Source organism: Atractosteus spatula, chromosome 2 (genome assembly GCF_055471065.1).
Source record: "Atractosteus spatula isolate fAtrSpa1 chromosome 2, fAtrSpa1.hap1, whole genome shotgun sequence".
In the NCBI taxonomy this organism is placed as follows: domain Eukaryota; kingdom Metazoa; phylum Chordata; class Actinopteri; order Semionotiformes; family Lepisosteidae; genus Atractosteus; species Atractosteus spatula.
In genome coordinates, this window is record NC_142707.1 from 41,737,289 (window position 1) to 41,755,548 (window position 18,260).

The 18,260-nt window shown below is 36.9% G+C and overlaps 1 protein-coding gene across 1 annotated transcript in view; it reads right to left on the reverse strand.

Annotated features, from left to right (window-relative positions):
• Positions 1-5,781, reverse strand: part of ptchd4 (patched domain containing 4) — a 44,922-nt gene extending 39,141 nt beyond the window's left edge. Inside the window, exons 1-2 of the mRNA XM_088940736.1 lie at positions 5,182-5,781; positions 2,481-2,961 (exon numbers count right to left, since the gene is read on the reverse strand). Of these exons, the coding sequence (XP_088796862.1) occupies positions 2,481-2,961; positions 5,182-5,781 (1,081 nt within the window). The remainder of the gene's footprint in view (positions 1-2,480; positions 2,962-5,181) is intronic.
• Positions 5,782-18,260: the final 12,479 nt, after the last annotated feature.

The window sequence follows — 18,260 nt, forward strand, 5'->3', positions numbered from 1 at the left end:
TTACTAATACAGTATACTGTATATCTAAAACCGGACAGGTATTCCTACATATTATATATATATATATCATTAATGTTTTATACACCTTATGTTTCCTAAAAGATTTTGAAATTACACAATTCATTAGCCAAACTTATTTACATTTAAGAAAGAATGTTGAAACAGTAAGATTTGGATCTTTTTGGAGATTCCTTCTATTTAGTTAAATTATTGAAATATAAACATTTAGTAAGGTCTGCATAAAAGTAAGAAATGTGAAAATTGTTAAACTAACTTTGAAGTTTTCCTAATTGTTTACTGTTTACTATTTAGTGAAAGAGACTAAATGATAATTCAGCAAAATCTCATTCCAGGTTGGAGAATGGTAGGTACCAAAATTGAAGAAAATATTGCAATCACAAAATGATTAGAAAGATCTAATCTTAGCTAAAAAACACCTACAGATGTAGCCATTTTGGATGTGTGTCAAAACTTATGGTACACTTATGGTACGTTAGATGTTATTGAAATGGTATCTTAATGTGTACATCTTAATAGTAATCTGTATTACTATTTTGTAAATCCACTAATAATATATTATTAATTATTAATATGGAATCATGTAACTGAAGGTCAATTTTGATAGCTAATAATAAAAATAACCAAAGCATAATATAGTTTCTGAAAGTTTTCAACAATGTTTAGAAAATATGTTAGTGGTAGCTAAAAATACCAAAAAAAGGTACAAAACACTTCCCTTTTCCTAAATATTTTCTGCATCAAATTCTTTAACTCAAACTTTAACTCAACTCAAACTTCTTTAACTAGCTGTGGTCTTTTGGGAAGGTATTAATGTGCTTGTTTTAACTACATTTCCCATGAACATGTGTAAGGTTCAAATTTAAAACAATAAACAACATATACTTCAAAAACTGTATGTTATATACTGTAAGTAGTTATAAACCATCACCACTGGCTGGGATCTGCAGAATCCAAGGAAACAGAACTGTGGATTTCTGGGAGGTGTAGTTTTTGTGGACAGTTTCCCACTCAGCCTTTTTTTATGGTCTTTCTCTTGTGTTATTTTGGAATTATCTGTTCCTTCTCTCATCGATTAACTTCTTAATTACATATCCCAACAAATATGAAAATGTGTTTTTCCTCAAAAGTTTTTTTGCAGATTTTAGCATTCAATTATATTATTAATTAAATTAGATTCAATTCAATTCAATTATAATTATTAATTAATTGATTTTAATTAACTTTAAATAAATAATATATTACTCTTGTCAACTGTTACTCTCATCTCGACTGTGTTACCATCAGGCCAATTATGATACTCATACAGTACTGTAAATGTATTTGGCTAAAATAAATAGTACTTTATCACCGCCCTTCCCTGTGAATAGCAGGGACCGCAGCCGCCGAGCTGACGGGAGATTTCCCTTTGGCTCAAGAGGCTGGGTCCCTGTTGAGTGACGCCGAAGACCCAGGTTTGAGTCCCCGACAGTGGGGGGCCAACCCGATGCGGCAGCAGCGAGGGAGCCCACGTGAACGCCGAAGCGTTACAGTAGCCTTTCAGTCATGCTGTATTGCCCTTTCTCTAGGAGCAATGTCAGAAATGGAAAAAACAGAAACTCATGGAAAAGTACATTTCCCTAACTTAAAAAACTTAAAAACTACATGCTGTGTACATACTATCCTATTCCTTTTAACTGGACACTTTGAAGGCTTTAAAATTATTTGAGAAATTTAAAATCAATAAATGCCACTCACAAAATCCCAAAGTATTGTAAATATCTGTATCCTTCTATCAGCTACAACTTATAGTACACAACCAACAAAGTCATTCAAATCCTTATTCAAAACTAACTTTAACTCTGGTCTCTTTTCTGTTTTTTATTGTTGTTATTGGATTTAAATACAATATGTTTTTAACATCACTATCTAATCACTATCACTATCAATATCTAATTTAATAATTAAAATCTAAAATAAAACTGTTTTCACCATAGTATGTATAGACATTACAATATTTCTATTAAACAGGAGAGTGTCATACCAGTGACAATATTAATGTTATACAGTACTGTGACACAGAGTACTGTATCTAACTTGGAGCTGTGGTAGCAATGAGGTAACAACATCCTGCCTTAACAATATAATAAATTATTTAATGAAATTGTTGCTAGTAGAGTATGCATACAGTATGATTATCACAGGAAAGCACTAACAGGTTAATGAGCATTTAATACAGTACTGATCAGTCTGACAACAACACACAGCTGAAGTATCTTAAGGATTCACTGCGTCACCTGGCAGTTTTACATTTATCATGAGTGGTACATACTGCGGTATACTGATTGACACCTCGCACATTTTAGATGGCTGTATCTGTACAGTGATTGACATCAAATTCTCAGTAATGCAATAGTGGTCCTCAGAAAATATTGAGAATAATTATTACCATAGATTATACATATAGAATAAAAAATAATTACCCATGGCAAAGAAGGGGATTCCAAGCAGTGTGGAATTGTACTTCCCATCCGATATGAAAAATATCCCTGCTGCAGTAACATTGGCGATGCAGATAGTGAGAACTCCCAGTAGCCCAAGAAAGGGCTTTCCTCGCAGACAGTCCCTCATAGAGCTAGAGATGGTGGCAGCCAGGAGAACCAACACCAAACTGACTAACACCTGACTCTTGGCCAACATGCCTGTCTTGTGAAAATCTCTCCAGAGACTGAAAGAGGTAAGGGATTGGATATAAAGATCTTCACTGACAAAAGACAGCCTGTGTGTAAGTTTACAAAATTCACTTTCCCACTTCTCAGCGATGGCATCCTGGGATGCAGAGCCATAGTTGTGGAGGTAGTATGTTATTTGAACAGCTCTGGCAAACTTCACCTGGTGATCTCTGCTGTTTGGAACAAGTGTCACCCCTCCCAGCTGGTGACCGATGAAAGAGATCCTTCCATCCTGAAAAACAAAGGGACAACTTTTTTTCAGATGGGGCTCTGACCATAATATGTTGAAGAACACAATGTGCTGTGAAGTCAATATGCATTACATGACTTTTGTTTCCTTTGAATCACACAAAAAAACAAATAGACTATAATAATGTCTCAGAATGTGAATCATATGTAAATCCATTCATCCATTTCCTAACTGACTAATCCAAATCAGTGTCACAGGGAAGCTGAAACCTTTCGGCAAGCAACAAGCACAAGGCAGGATATACTCTGGACAGGATGCCAGTCCATCGCAGGGCATACACAGACACAAAGAAGCGTACACCATGAAAATTTTCCCAAAAAACAATTAACCTACCAGTCTTTAGACTGTGGGAAGAAACCAGAGCACCCAGAGGCCCACACAAACAAAGGGACTACATACAAACTCCATGCAAAAAACTCCCCATGTCCAGAATTGAATCCAGTGCCCCAGTTGTGCGAGGCAGATATGCTAACCACTGCACCACCATGCTGCCCTTGTATGGAAAGCATAAAAGACAAATCACACCCTGCATTCTGTATATTCCATGTTTCATTAAAAAATTACCTTACTATTTGTTCATTCATTTTCATTTAAAATTTTCAATTTCATCCTGTGATTTTCTAACACTTCACCCAACTCCCATATAAGCAGTGTGGAGATTAAAAATAGATAAGACCTTTCTGTATCTGTACTGTACATATTCAGTTTCTGTTTTCATCCAATGAACAGAATAATATCACTCCTTGAGTTACAGGATTGAACCCAGGAAAGCAGAGATCATTTTGAGTGCTATGTGCCTTGTCCCACTGAGCAGCTTGTTAGAATTTTCCTCCATGATGCAACACCAGCAACCTGGTAATAGTTACAGTACCACTTCATCAAGTCAATAAAACTAATACAATTATTGAAACTGGAAATACCACTGCCGCTTCTATGTACTAATACATTCATATCACATACTGTACATACTGTATACTGGAATTACAAGAGCTTTTATTATATAACATAAAGCAGAAAATTATTCTTAAATACTTCTTAAGAACTGCATCCAGAAGGTTTTCAATTACATTATTGTATTGTATATGTACTGTATATAATGCATCAAACACACAAAATCTGTCAAGAAAATAATAATTACTAGCAATGAAACAAATTGCTTTGTGGGGACCTCTGTGGACCAAATGAGTTGAAACAAGGATACAAGAAGCAATGTAGTGTCTCCTCAGCATCAGTGAATGTAATCCAGTAACAAAAACTGAGGTAATTATAATAGTATTTTCTAAAGGAAAGAAATCCTGTATTAATGTTACAGATTATGATATTATAACTGTTATTTTCCAGACATGGTTTGTTTGTTGTTGTATGCCTTTATTCATTAAATAGTAATTAATTTCACTTTATGTATGTATATAGTGCTCTTACAGAAAGAAACCAGTGACACTTCGCTTAATAATGCAATTGCTGGCATCCCGTAACTTATCCATTTCATATACATTATTTAAACAGACTTCATCCCAGTCAACTGTTATCCTACTTTTCAGCCAATAGAGAAATTCTAATTTCACAATTGTAGGTAAAACGATCAATACTATTAGTGTTAAAACACAATTCACAGTAATGTGCTGTGTCACAAAACATAATGTAAACAAAATCAAAGAAATAATGTCAAAGGTGATAAAACGGCCGAATGCATTAATCTGGAAGGTTCAAATGACAATTTGGAATTCACACACCGCATATACAGTACCGCATTCGTTTCTCACTGTGCTTTCACCATGAAGGTAGACATCATGAAACCGTAGCAGATCTTTGTAAAACAACTCGGTTCACGGGACCGACTGCTATAGCCAGAAATGAAACACTTCCCTGTTGTCAGGACACGTAGTTTTGCCAATTTAATCAAGCAAGAGAATGCTTTATCAATTCAAATTGTCCAGGTTACGGTTTTCAAAAACTCCCTCAAATAAAGTTAAATTCGAGGTTTTCTTTCATGCTGAAGTATACATGCAAATCAGAACGTGGTACGTTTTATTATTATTATTATTATTATTATTATTATTATTATTATTATTGTCGGTACAACTACTTGATAGTCGAGCTTCTGCTCATATAACCCGCGTTTAACAAACCTCAAAGCATAGTTTGCCAAGAAAACATTTTTTTCTTAATTGGAAATTCGCTGACAAAATAAATTAGTCTTACCTTTAATGTGGTATTTGGGTAACTCACTTGCACCTTCGAAGGTGTGCTGTTTGAAAAGGCAGCTTGACGAATGTCTCTGAAAATTGTAATAATATCATCCAAAAGGCATTTCTTATCCCTGTGGCTCATGACACAGAGATGCGCAAAAGTGTAATTGAAACCTTTGTAATTAACCCGCAAATCCAGCACCGCTTTGTGGACCTGCAGGACTTGATCAGCCAGCTCCAAAATGTTTCCCCCGGATTTCGAGAGCAGGATCAGCCTGCCATATCTGCCGGGAGTGTGCAGGTCTGAATACAGCTTGTTTTTGGACTGGTCAATGGGGAAAAGACTGTTCGCTAGACTCCGTTCTATTTTAGCCAGACTGTGTGTTGGGGCAACCAATATCTCTAGATCTCTTTCGGGCTTAAATCTGCTCAGAACGGTGGATCCGAAGATGATGGTTAAAACAGCGGGAACAGTAAGGAAAAAAACCGGATGCCTGCTAACAAATAAGCCGAGCCAGTAGAAAGAAGATTTGAGCCCTCTGTGTATCACTTGCCGCAGCATCCTCCTCCAGATCCAGCTATCAGATGCCCCGTTTCTTCCTATGAAGCACATGTGACATGTGGCTCCTTTGCCCCGCTTTGTCAGTCCGTTTCAGAATACACTACTCCTGTAAAACACTGCAGCAATTTGCAACAAGACAGTCAGATATTGATCACTCGTGGCTTTTTCCTTTCCTCTCAAGCCATCCCTCCCCCTTTTTTAACCATTGATCTGTGATATACGGGAGTATTTGTATTGTTCTGCAGCAATAGTAGAAAGGCTCGGCAGCCTCATGTGCATGTGTGCCTAGTTCTTCTAACTACACTATTGGTGCTGCCTGATTTAACTGTAACCATGTGCTGTATTGTAAGGAGAAAAATGCTGATGGACTATATTTAGAGCTCTCGGGCTTAAGAGAGTCATCGGATCAAAGACGAAAAAAAAATATGAATGTAAAATAGACAAATGCCACTGTGGATCTCGTTATAAATTGCATTCATGAGTACAGTAAATTATTATATTATCTTCTTTATACAGTATTACTACACTTTATTGTGTTCAGGCTCAACATTATCAGTATTGATATGAATGCAATGTAATGTGTATATATATATAAGTTGCTTGCCAAAAGCATAGTCAAAAACGTCTATTTACAATCATGAGATTAATATAAATCTTAAATGTAAGATAATATACATGTAATCGTATTAGAACAATATCCTATTTTTGTTGATTTGAAATGACTAAGTGCCAATGAAACACCTTAATTTTATGTAGATTTTAGAATGTATATCTGCAAATGTTTGCAAATCAAATCAATTTGAGACAATAACTACAGTATATGGCTTCTGCAACTATGAGCTCTCCAAAAAATCTTTGTGTAATCATTTGAGATGCTTTGACCTTGAGAGGTCTTGTCTATTCATGATGTGTTTTGACTTGGTTTTCTTCAGCATGTAATACTGTAAGTATTCTCAAGTGGACTGAAATCTGGAGATTGAGTCTAAGATTTTCCACTTTTTTTCTCCTAATGAACCCCTTGATTGCATAGGCCATGTTTTGAGTCACTGTGGTAACATGCCACCTAATTATGAAGTATTAGTACTTCTATTATACTGGGTATGGAACCATTTTCTTCTATAAGAGGTGAAAATAATCTCTAAAAGAAGTTTGTGTTGAGAGACTATGGTAGACAAAAACAAACTGTTAGTTCTTAGGTGAGCAACAATCTGAGGCAATTGGGAATGAACTGCCATCCTGAAAAAGTGGGAAGAAGATAATTGGCCAGGTGACATTTAAATATCAGAAAGCTAAGGCCTCCAAAATCCTGTTTTATATTCTAGTATGATCAAACGTATGTATGGAATGACCCAGAAATGAATACAGTACCTATTATTAATATTAAAATTATAACTATTTTCACCAGTGAAAATAGAATCTAATGCCAGCCGGTGTTAGAATGAGCTTCAGACTAAAGTGAATGAGCTGGAATTTAGATCTTATCTCTGTAATGTAAGGTCTACCTGAGGGCGCCAAATGGGAAAAAGTGGCTTGGTCCATCCGAAAGATGTTCCCACAGTGGATCCCTTCCACTCCTACCTCTCCAGATCTATGGAAGATCTGTGGTCAGGTCTGGGAGATGGAGGAATCTTATTTCTTTTCATACTCAGCTTCCGATTGCAGTTTTGACTGTAGCATTTATATCCCTTGTACTACCAAGGTGCATACCTATACAGGACTGGAATGCTTCCTTGCTCTGTTACACATACCTTCCCTCTGTCACGGTCGACATCCCCTCCTCCAGAGGGCGCTCTAATCCTCTCTATATAGTCCTTTTAATTATTACTTCCTGGTGTGTCTAGTCAAGTCCCTTATTTAATTTTTCTTCCCCTAGCCTTCGGGGCTCAGCTTTGGAAAATGGTTGCCTTATGGCCTACCTACTATCAGGCTTCCAAGGAAATCTGAGGGCATAGGCCAGTAGTAGTCACCCTGACCTTCTGAGCCCGGGGCCTGGGACAAAGTCCCATATTCCTGGTTCTTGTTTTACGTGTGTCTGTTCCTGTTTTGTCTCCGGATGGATTTCTCGATAATGGACATATGGACCATTTCTTGATTCTTCTGTGGATCTCCCTGGATTTGAATGCAATCAATACCTACCCTTCACTTCTGCACGGACTTCCCTATAATCACTGTGAGCACCATTAAATCTTGTGTCTCTTCCCTTACCTCTGTTCCCTATTTCTTTCCAGATTTGCAGCCTCGCATAGGGTCTTAAAAAACTCTTTCTATGGGAGCCTCACCCAGAAACCATTACACCTTCAGTCTTTGATATTAATTTTGATAGTTATGACGTTAATGTCGTTTTTGATAGTTATGAGGTTTTGCCTTGAAATATTATTGAAGAAATCTATTATTAGGGTTTGTTTTCAAACAATTTCTTAAAGTTAAAAATCATCATTGTAGTTTTCCATGTCTATTGAAATACTTTATCCTTAATTATACAATTTGCTAAGATTTCTTAAAATGCATTAGAAATGTTAAAAATAAAGAAATAATTAATATTTTTACAACCTTTACACATATCTTTTTTGTATCAAGGAATAACAAAACTCAAGAAAAGGTTCATTTAGGTCTTACATCAAGAGATCCCTGCTTCCTTGTACTGTATATGTTGTTTACACAGAGGAAGCCCTAATGTGAAGAAAAGCAACAATCGTAATTGTTAAACATCTGACAAATGTGACTGGAATTTTGATAGCCAAAGAAGCTGTTGAAAAAATATATTTTGAATTTAAAAATATTAAACTTAGTTTATTTTGTTACAATTACATTATTCCAAAATGATATAAGAATCAACGCATACATCCGATTTCTTATAGTATATTAATGCATGTCCATGTTGATGTACAGTTTTAAAATTAAAATGTTTAAAATTCTTGCATTGGTGTTAAAAATTAAAGTTAAAAAGTCTATAAAATGATTATACAAGTCAACCCAGAAAAGTACAGGTGTTAACCTTGCTGTCCTGGCTAAATTCTGATGCACAAGATGGGCAGAGTGAGAATTTTTAACGGGCTGTGGTACAGCAGTGAAACATACTGAATTAATCTCTGGAATCGGGAATGAAACAACTACTATTGTCAAGATAAAAGTTCATCATGAAGATAAGACAAAATAAACATTTGCAGGTAACAATGAAATAGCAGACAAGCTAGCTAAAGCTGCTGCTGTTGTGACTAATCATCAGGGACATGTATAGACAAGGAATGTTACAGATTATTTTTCAATAGGTGTAAGAAACATGCAAGTGTACTTAGTTAGGAGCAGAGGAGAATCAAATAAATGTATAAAACAGAGGAACAGTATGTAAAAATGCTACAGTATCAAAAAGTTATGCTATCAACATAAGTGTATGATACTTGCAACATCAACAACACAATTGATTTATCATTACTGTGACCTCTCACAAATGAATATAAAGTAACTAATTGAAGTAATTCATTTCATAATGAGGCTGTTTGGTAGCCTTGTAAATCCGGGGGGGTTATTTTGCCTTTTCAGAATAACAGAAACCCCAATCCCTCACTTGCGCCATGCACACATCCTTAATATTGTATACCAAACAGAAATATGAGAATGCATAAGTACAGTTTTCAGTACTTATCTAATTAATTTCCACCTGCTGTGTGGATAGTTACAAAGACCAGAGGCCATTTAACAGCCTCTAGTTAGTTTTCTTAAGGTGGTCTGCCACATGTTCCATTAAGACTGCTCTGTCTACAGTCATAGTACAACATAGTTAATGAGTCGACATTACTATTAGTATTAGTAAAAATACTATCAATGCCACCAAGTGTTATGGGACTCATCCCCTTTGAAACTAAAACTGGAAGGTGGATGAGATATCATTATCATTCAGAAATTAATGATTTATTATTAACGATTGGAAGAATCAAACTTATTGACTTCATGCAAGAATTCTGTAAAACAGTATGAAATCTACACAAGCAAGAAGCACACAATCAACTTAAAGTTGAAACACAAAACAGGCAACATCACAGAGATATATGATGCCTGTGTTTGTGCCTCAATTTGGCAACTGACAGGCAAACAAGTGTTGGGAAAAGCATTTAAACATACTGGTCATAGAGAGAATGTTGAGATAAATTATTTTTATGACTCCCTCTTGGCCTATTGTGTTGAGCTAAAGATCAGTTTTCTGATTCAGACAATGCAGTCATACAGTTGATTCTTTTGATTTGCAGACCAGAGTAGAAAAAGGTAATGAATACTTTGCAAAGCCCAGTAATCGATTGGGGCTGGTGTGATTATCAGTTATAATGTCCTTTCTCCGCCCTTCAGGTTTCTAATGTGTTGGTCATCTTTTAAATGATTAACCATGATCTCTGAGTCAGGGTCTCAGTCCAGATGGTTTCTTAGAGTATAATAGACTAAGAGACACCAATGTTGGACATTTTTCATTAAAAGTATCAATATGGCCCTGATTGATGACATCCTGGATTGTGTTACTGACACAGGACATGCTAATTATCAGAAAGACACCATACAGCTGCATTCCTAATGCTTTACACAAAAGAATAACACTTGATTCTTCGTGTAATAATTTGCCATGCAGATACAGTAGTCAACCTCATACATAATTAGTTGCATACAAACACATCAACATGACCAACACTATTGTAATGAAAGCATTCTTTCAGGACCCTATGCAGACAACACAATCTGGAGAAGAGTGAGGAAAACACAGGGGGAAAAGCATGCAAGGGGACGTGTCCATGGTGCACTGGTGTTCTGGGGGGTGAGTCCAAGGCAAACAGTCCAAAGAGTGTCCATAGGGAAATCTTTGATGAGGTAAATGTCCGGAGCAGGGTGGTCCATCCAAGACGAAGGCAAACAGAGTTAAAAACTGAATAAAAATCCGGCGAGGGGTCGTAGACAGATTAGACAAAGTAAAAAACCGGAGCGGGATCCGGCGGAGGGTCGGGGGGAAAAAAGGAGGAACAGAACCAGGTGCTCAAGGTCCCGGACTCGACTGGTACTGGAAACCAATACAGACCCCGGAACAGAATAAGTGTCTGGCTTAAGTGGGGAGGCAGGAACAGGGAGCAGGTGCACAAAATCAACTCAAATATGAAAGAGCCGGGGCGCCCTTAAGGGGGAGGGGCTACAATCATGACATCTGCTTCCTGAATTAATCTTCATCAAACACATAACCTTTGGATTAGAGATTAATTCTCAAGGGTTATAATGTGAATGCAATTAAATGTATACGCACTGGAATTAAATTCTTAGACAAGCACAGTCCTGATGAGATTTTTAAAAATCTGTGTGAAAGGATGACCAGGTGGTGAAGGAAAAGAGAGAGAAAAGTCCCACTTAATGTTGCTCTTAAAATGGATTCTCCAATTTAATGTACAGAACAGCTGAGAGTGAGATGGACTACCATGGTCACAGTCCACCTGAGCGATTAGTTCTCAAGTTTAAGGGTTTCAGACAGCATTGCAAAGTGGTGTGCGGAAGCAGAAACATCATTACATGTGATGATAAGTTGTGAAGTCACCAGATGTAGTGACATACTGTATTTTGTATTAAATAATTCCCCTGGCCCTGTCACTGAATTTATGAGTGGTGACCTCCAGCTGGGATCCAAGTGCAGATTTTATTCTGTATTGAAGACTTGGTTTACACCATCTCCAAAGCCACTTTCCCTCCATCCACTAATTCACTGTCCTCAGGGAACCTTATCTCCCATACTTCAGCTCCTGCAGCAAATCAAAATGGCACACCTGCAGTCACCTGACAGATCTCACAAAGCAGCCACAACATATGTGCCTTGATCGACTCTATCTTTGCCAAGGTTCCGATACCAGCAAACATCTTGTCTCAGAACTCGTCATAGAAGCAGGACTGGGAACTAGTGTCACATTGAAATATGCATGTGTATATTGTGACAACACCTTCTCAAATGCAGCATCGCCTAAGTCTTACACTGCTGCGCCTGAAACAGAGGATACTCCAAGGTAACCCAGAAAAGACACAGCAACTGCCTGAACCTCTGCCAGAGACTCCTCAACAAAACCATCAGAACTATGAACAGAACCACTACAACCACGGATCGGGCAGATAGCCTTGTTTCAGGTAAATGGCTAAAGAAGAGGGTGGATGGAGGATTCAACCAAACACTTGACTATCGTCAGGGTACATTTACACCCAAAACTGTTGTTTTCTCATCCAGAACCCTGTTGTGTCCATGACCCATGTCACAGTCCCTAACATTTCCATGAATGTCCTCAAATACATAACAACATCAGCCTCAGGATCAAAAGGATTAAAAAAGTGAACTTTTACAGCCTGGGATTGAAAAGAAAACACCAGTTTCACAAAAAAAAACCCAGAAAGAGGAACAGTGTCCAAACCAGCCAGAACCCTCTTCCAACACCCAACACAAACACAAAAGTCCTGAAAAGTTTACATCATAAACTTGCTTAGATAGAAAATCTTGGAAACACAATATCACTGATTGAAACTTGCAGTGTCTCAGAAGGAAACATTCAGGCAAAAGCACTCCAATACAATTGTTCTAGCAAGCCACACACCAAGAACAAAAATGTAGATCTTTATATTGTTCCTCTGTTTCTCTACGCAATAGCAATGGGCCTAATTCCCTTGGCTTCACTCAGATTGATGTGTTCTCAAGCAACCTACTTCCATGAAGAGGAAGTCTTGTTTTAAATAATATCTCTTGTATCAGCAGTTACCTTTAGCTGGGTTTCTTTTCAGTTTAATTGGTTGTTGTTCAGACAGAGGTGGCCACAATCATTACAGTAAGTAGTTACATCAAAAAAATTTCCAATGTCTTGGAGAGCATGAGGAAATGTTTGGGCAACAGTTTTTAAGTTAGATTGACATGGGTGATGATTGGTTGTGATGTTGTCAGGTGTAGTGTTCTTTCTTACCAGCAGGTGACCTCATGTTGGAATACTGAGTCCAGATGCCTGCCTTTTGGAAATGTAATTAAAGAGGGGCCATTGTAAAAAATGCATCATTGGAGGTGTCACAATTGACCCAATTTATGATTTATCAGAATGGCTGAACATTCCAGTTATCAGGAGCTTATCTTATCAGCATTCCTAAGAAAATGACTCATAGGAGCCTTGCTTCATTGGGTTATTTCCCTTCATGGCAACAGAATGATTCTAATTCTCTTTCAGAACAGTTTCATAAATACCGTTGTTGCTACAGTTATATTCTCTGTATACTGCAGCTGTAATTAGTCTTGCTGCAAACAAAATATTTTGGTTTATCAGTGCAGTAATTGTTCCTTAATTAAGAAATGAAGGTGATTAAATATTAATCAAGCTAAATGCAGGTGTATGTGTATGTTGAGCACAATAAAAATAGCACAGAATTATGTATAATATATTCTGTAATGATTAGCTATGTTAAAACAAGAAATTGGGGAATAATATGTTGCTTGTAAAGTTGATACAATAAATATATGATGTAACCTTTTTGTATTATTGGTACCTACATTTTAAAAATAGTATTATAATAATAAATATTTTCATCTTTATTCATCTCTGATAAACCAGAATTTGAGACATTATTAAATATAACAATATAAAGTCCCTTGAGTAATTCACATAGATTACTTTTGCATATGTTATATTTCCAGTCAACAGTTATTGCACATCTATTAAATTATGTATAAATGCAAAAGAAGAGAATTCACCATTTGTATCATAGGTGTCATATTTAAATAAGCTGTGCATTAATCCTGATTAAAAAAATCTTGCACAGCTCTCACTGAGAAATCACTGAAAATTCATGTGTAGAGCATATACATTGGACAAACTCACAAGGAAATTACACTCAGGTAACATTATAAATGTTCTAAAGAGGACAGAATGAATTTGTAATGGGTATATGCCTCATGCCTGGTTGTTTAACACTTTTGTACTGTTGATTGCATTTAATAGAAGAGGAGATTTCTTTAATAGAAAATTACAGCAAAAAAGATATACCATTTTAGCTGTTGGGCCTTTTTAGGTGTGATGTTCTTCAATCCTGAATAAGCCTCAATGGCCAAAACATTATCTTTAATTTTTACTTTTCAGTAGTATGGAATTATTATTTTTTAATTCATTTGCAGCCAACACACTTTGATGTACCCCACGTGAACAACAAAATCATTTTTAAATAAAGAAATCTGATTTCATTATGTCTTATAACTGTCAGCAATATACAACAATAGAAATCTGTCCCAGATACCTTCGGTAGAGTGTTTGCGATCAAGGCTATGTTGGGAATAGTAGATGTTATATCTGTGCTTCAGGGACTGATTGTCACATGCTTTGTTACTGCCAGCATTAGTTTTCTAACCTTTGATTTGGTGTTAGGAAAGGAAATAACTCATGCTATGCAATCAAATAAGAATTAATCTCAGCCTCATAAACACTGTATTAACAAGTAATCTAAACAAATAAATAAAGCTAATACACAAAATGAGTTAATGAATGAATGTTTCCATTTTCCCCTTTTAGTAGTAAGTTATGTTAATATCTGGTAACATTTACTTCCTCCTGTTACCTTGACCTCAATTGTACTCTCACAGGAGTTTTGAGGAGAGGGTACATTCCCTGTACAGCTCAGATAACAAGGCCTTGTTATAAAACATACTTATAATTTCACTATCTGAAGGTTGTTCATGCTCTGAATAAAGGCACCTGTCATTGTGAAGTCTTCCATTACATTCAAAGATGATTACTGTAAGCAATACTCCCTTTGGAAAGTAGTCATTAAAACTTCAATATTCATTACCTGTTACAAGTAGTATTTAATCTGAAAAACACATGAGGAAGATTTAAATGAAATCAGTGAGTTTGGAATTACATTTGTTTCTCTATATGTAACCTACAAATACTGAACCTAGTATAATTTTACAAAAGTTTTCATCACCAACATGAGGAAACCAATCACTTTTAGACACATAAATATATGCCAGACTGCTACTTACCAAACTATGCTACAATTTGCATGATATCAGCACCTTTCATGTACTGTATAATTGTTAATTTTATGGAGTTGAAAACAAAAGTCTTGAAGAGGTCAAACTGTAATCTTGCTACTTTACCATTTACAGTATATATAAATATCTTGCTTCTTCCTTATGTACTTAGTTTTTGCAACCTACCCTCCACTCTTTACCCATATTTAGCCTTTACATCAGCTTCCTTGGTCATCTTACATTAAAGGAGGCTACTGTGTTTTTCTTTACAGACAGTTTGTTGTTATCCTTAGCCAAAGCATTTACTGTACATACTATAAAATATAATAAAGTCACTCAATGGCAAAAAAATTCACGTAAATACATTACGATTCCATATTGTAACACAAAAAAATGTGAAAAACTATGGAGTAAAAGAGAGGGGAAAGCATGGATGAGAGAGGAATGGAAAAGAGAGACGTTGCATTCCTGGCAAGAGGAACTTGTTCTTGGAGACATGATTCAAGCTAAGATATTTGAACTTTGTTTAAGACAGCTTATCCATATTTATTTTGCTGTTACCATTATTTATTTTTGGAAATTCTGATTTCTGTTGTTGTGGAATCCTCGGGCTAAAAAAGTTCTCATCTAGTTGGTCATGCACTTTTAAAATAAGGAGACAGATTCCCATTCACCTTTTAGCATCCAGGTGTTTAGGAAGGGGGCATCTTATTCTGATAATACACGAGGCAGATTAATTTTCTTGGTGGCCTGTTTAGGCATTATATAGAATTTCAGATTAAAGGGGTAGCAGTCTGAGCTTCTGAGTCTCAAGAACGTATGCATCTGAGATTCCTTGTTTTGTTAATAGCATTATGTTTAATGTAGTATGTGTAATGTTCATGGCCAGATAAGCGCTGTTTCAAGCTCCCATAACACCACGGCCAGTGGTTAAAAGCCAAATCAATTTCCTAATCAACCTGTTCCCTAGGCAACATGATAGTGCAGAATGTCAATAAATACTGCATGTAATTAACAGCACTAAACTTTTTTCCAGCAGGGTATTTATTGGTGGTATTGCATTGCTCAGCCTTAGCTTTGCTTCTTGACTTGCTGCTTATACCATGTTGCTTTCTTCTCCGACTTCACTCTCTGCTTTCTTAAGTGGCCATGTTACTGGAAACCCTCATGTTTTGTTTGTGATTCTCCGATGTTTGATCAAGACTTCCCAATCTATGCTGAATTCTCTCTTGAGTTATGACCCCTTTGACTGCTCAACTTCCCCTTTCAGAGTCTGCTGTGTAGCGGCAATGCTTATTAATAAGGCAGAATTAAGTGTTTCTGAGCTTTCCCAAATGAGGCCCCATTTCTCTGTTCATCTCTGTGGTGCAGCCACAGAGAAACTATTCATGCAGGCTGATTTAAGGTTTGATAAGGACAGCTCCCAAAGGGGGATGCACTTAGCTAAGCCTGGCTATCATGATCAATGGTCATCCATTGGCGCCTATTTGTCTAGGGAGTGCCAGATGGACATCTGGACTGGATTCCTAAGTGTCAGGAGTAAGTGACTCATATCTCACCTTGATCAACCAATCAGGGACTGGTAGGGCCGAGTAACCCACGTGGGACTCTGATGCCCATGGAACTTTCAGCCAATCAATGAGCTGAAGTTCCTCCAGGTAAAAACAGGCAACACAGAGATTCAGTAAGATTCAGTAAGATTCTGGAGAGGATTCTGTGGACTGTTCTAAAGGGAATTCAAAGGAGAATTCCAGGGCAGGACGGCCCAGGAGCAGAAGGCTCCCAAGAGCAGGACATTCTCGCAGCGCGCCTCCTGACCATCCTGAGACTCAGCCCGGACAACCACGGAACGGCCAGTGTGTCCGAGTGCCAGAACTTTCCTTTGTTCTAAGAGTCTAGAGTGGAGGTTGCCAGAGAGTAACCAGCAGCAGGCCTCGTGAACAGGTCAGAACTGTGGACAGCTGAATCACTATTCAGAACTAGCTCTTCATCAGGAACGAACCGGTCCTCTTCCTGACTTGCTGGGACCCACAGTCATCTTTTCTCCTGTGCGCAAACTTTGCTAGTTAAAGCCAACACTAACTAGCCGGTCAGTGAGCATCTACAGCGCACCGTCGCAAGCCGCACAGCACAGCCTGGCACACAGCCAGAGAGCGCGGATTGGACAGCAACAGCCTGCAACTGTTTCTTTGTGCCCGCAGGAGATCTGAATCCCCAGAGACTGGATGAGTATTCAACTTCACTGCATTACAGCTCGAGAATTCAATTGTTATCCCAACCAGTTGATATCAATTTAATTCCTAAGAGTTATGTACTTGTTTTGAGTATCTAATGTAGAAGTTATAACCAAGTTCATTTACGAAACGGTCTAAATGAATGATATACTGAACGTATGTCCTCTTGATATGTGTAACACTTCGTAACTGATTGAATATATTCTTTTGTATTCTGATAACCCTCTCGATAAGATCTGTTAGGTTTATATGCATATTCTATGTATTAATAAATGTATCCTCGTGTATTAGTACCTGTGTGTGTGCGTTGTTTGAGTTATGTCGCATGGTTGGATTCTAAAGCCATCAAAAGAATCAACTTTGTGATTTACTGCTACAATTAATAATTGTCTCAGTAAATGCCCAAACCCTACAGAACTGGTGCCTTCAGAGAGCCACTACATTTACATTTTGGCTATGATTACATATTTGGCGTCCCTGAGCCGGTTTTCTTACAGCTGCATCATAACTACCTGCTGCATCAGCACAGCTCTCATCCTCAACTGCACTAAGATTCATTACCTGTCCAAGACCACTGCATCCTTCTAGGTAAGTACATACATTACAGTATGTACTGTATGTAACATTTTCTGTCATATGGTTTATTTTATTGTTATTCTAACTGTGCCAAAAAAAAACAAGGAACTCAGGTGCCTCAAATTATATGAAATGCATGTGTATGTGCAGTATTGCATTTAGGGGGAATACTTATTTATTTTAATTATATTTTATTCTGCTCTGTATTTTTATAACCCAGTTTTTGTAACAATAGTTCACTCGATTGAAAGTTTATTATTCATTGTGAATATTAAAATCTATTATATTTTGAATTATATTAAAGTTACGAAAAATAAAAAATGGGAAATAACCAATGTGCTGACCATTCATTTCAACCACATAATATCCTTATTGAGAACAAAGAGAAAGTGAGATCCCAGAGTTTGTGGCTGTATACTTCAAGACATTGTCTACTCCTTGGAGAATATCCTGAAAAAAGTGAGATAACAATTGTTATATGAATAACCATACTAGTTCATTGAACTGGAGCCAATAAGTTTAATTGTATTATATACAAAGTGATTTGCAGCAGATCTTAAATTAGTAATGTTGGTTCAATTTACTCTATCTACTATCAGAAACCTGCTTATTCTTGCAAAGGGTCATAACATTTCCAGACCCTTTACCTCAAGCTTTGGATGCAAGGTTGGACTTTACTCAGCTGGGATTCAGTTCATTTGTGATATACTGTA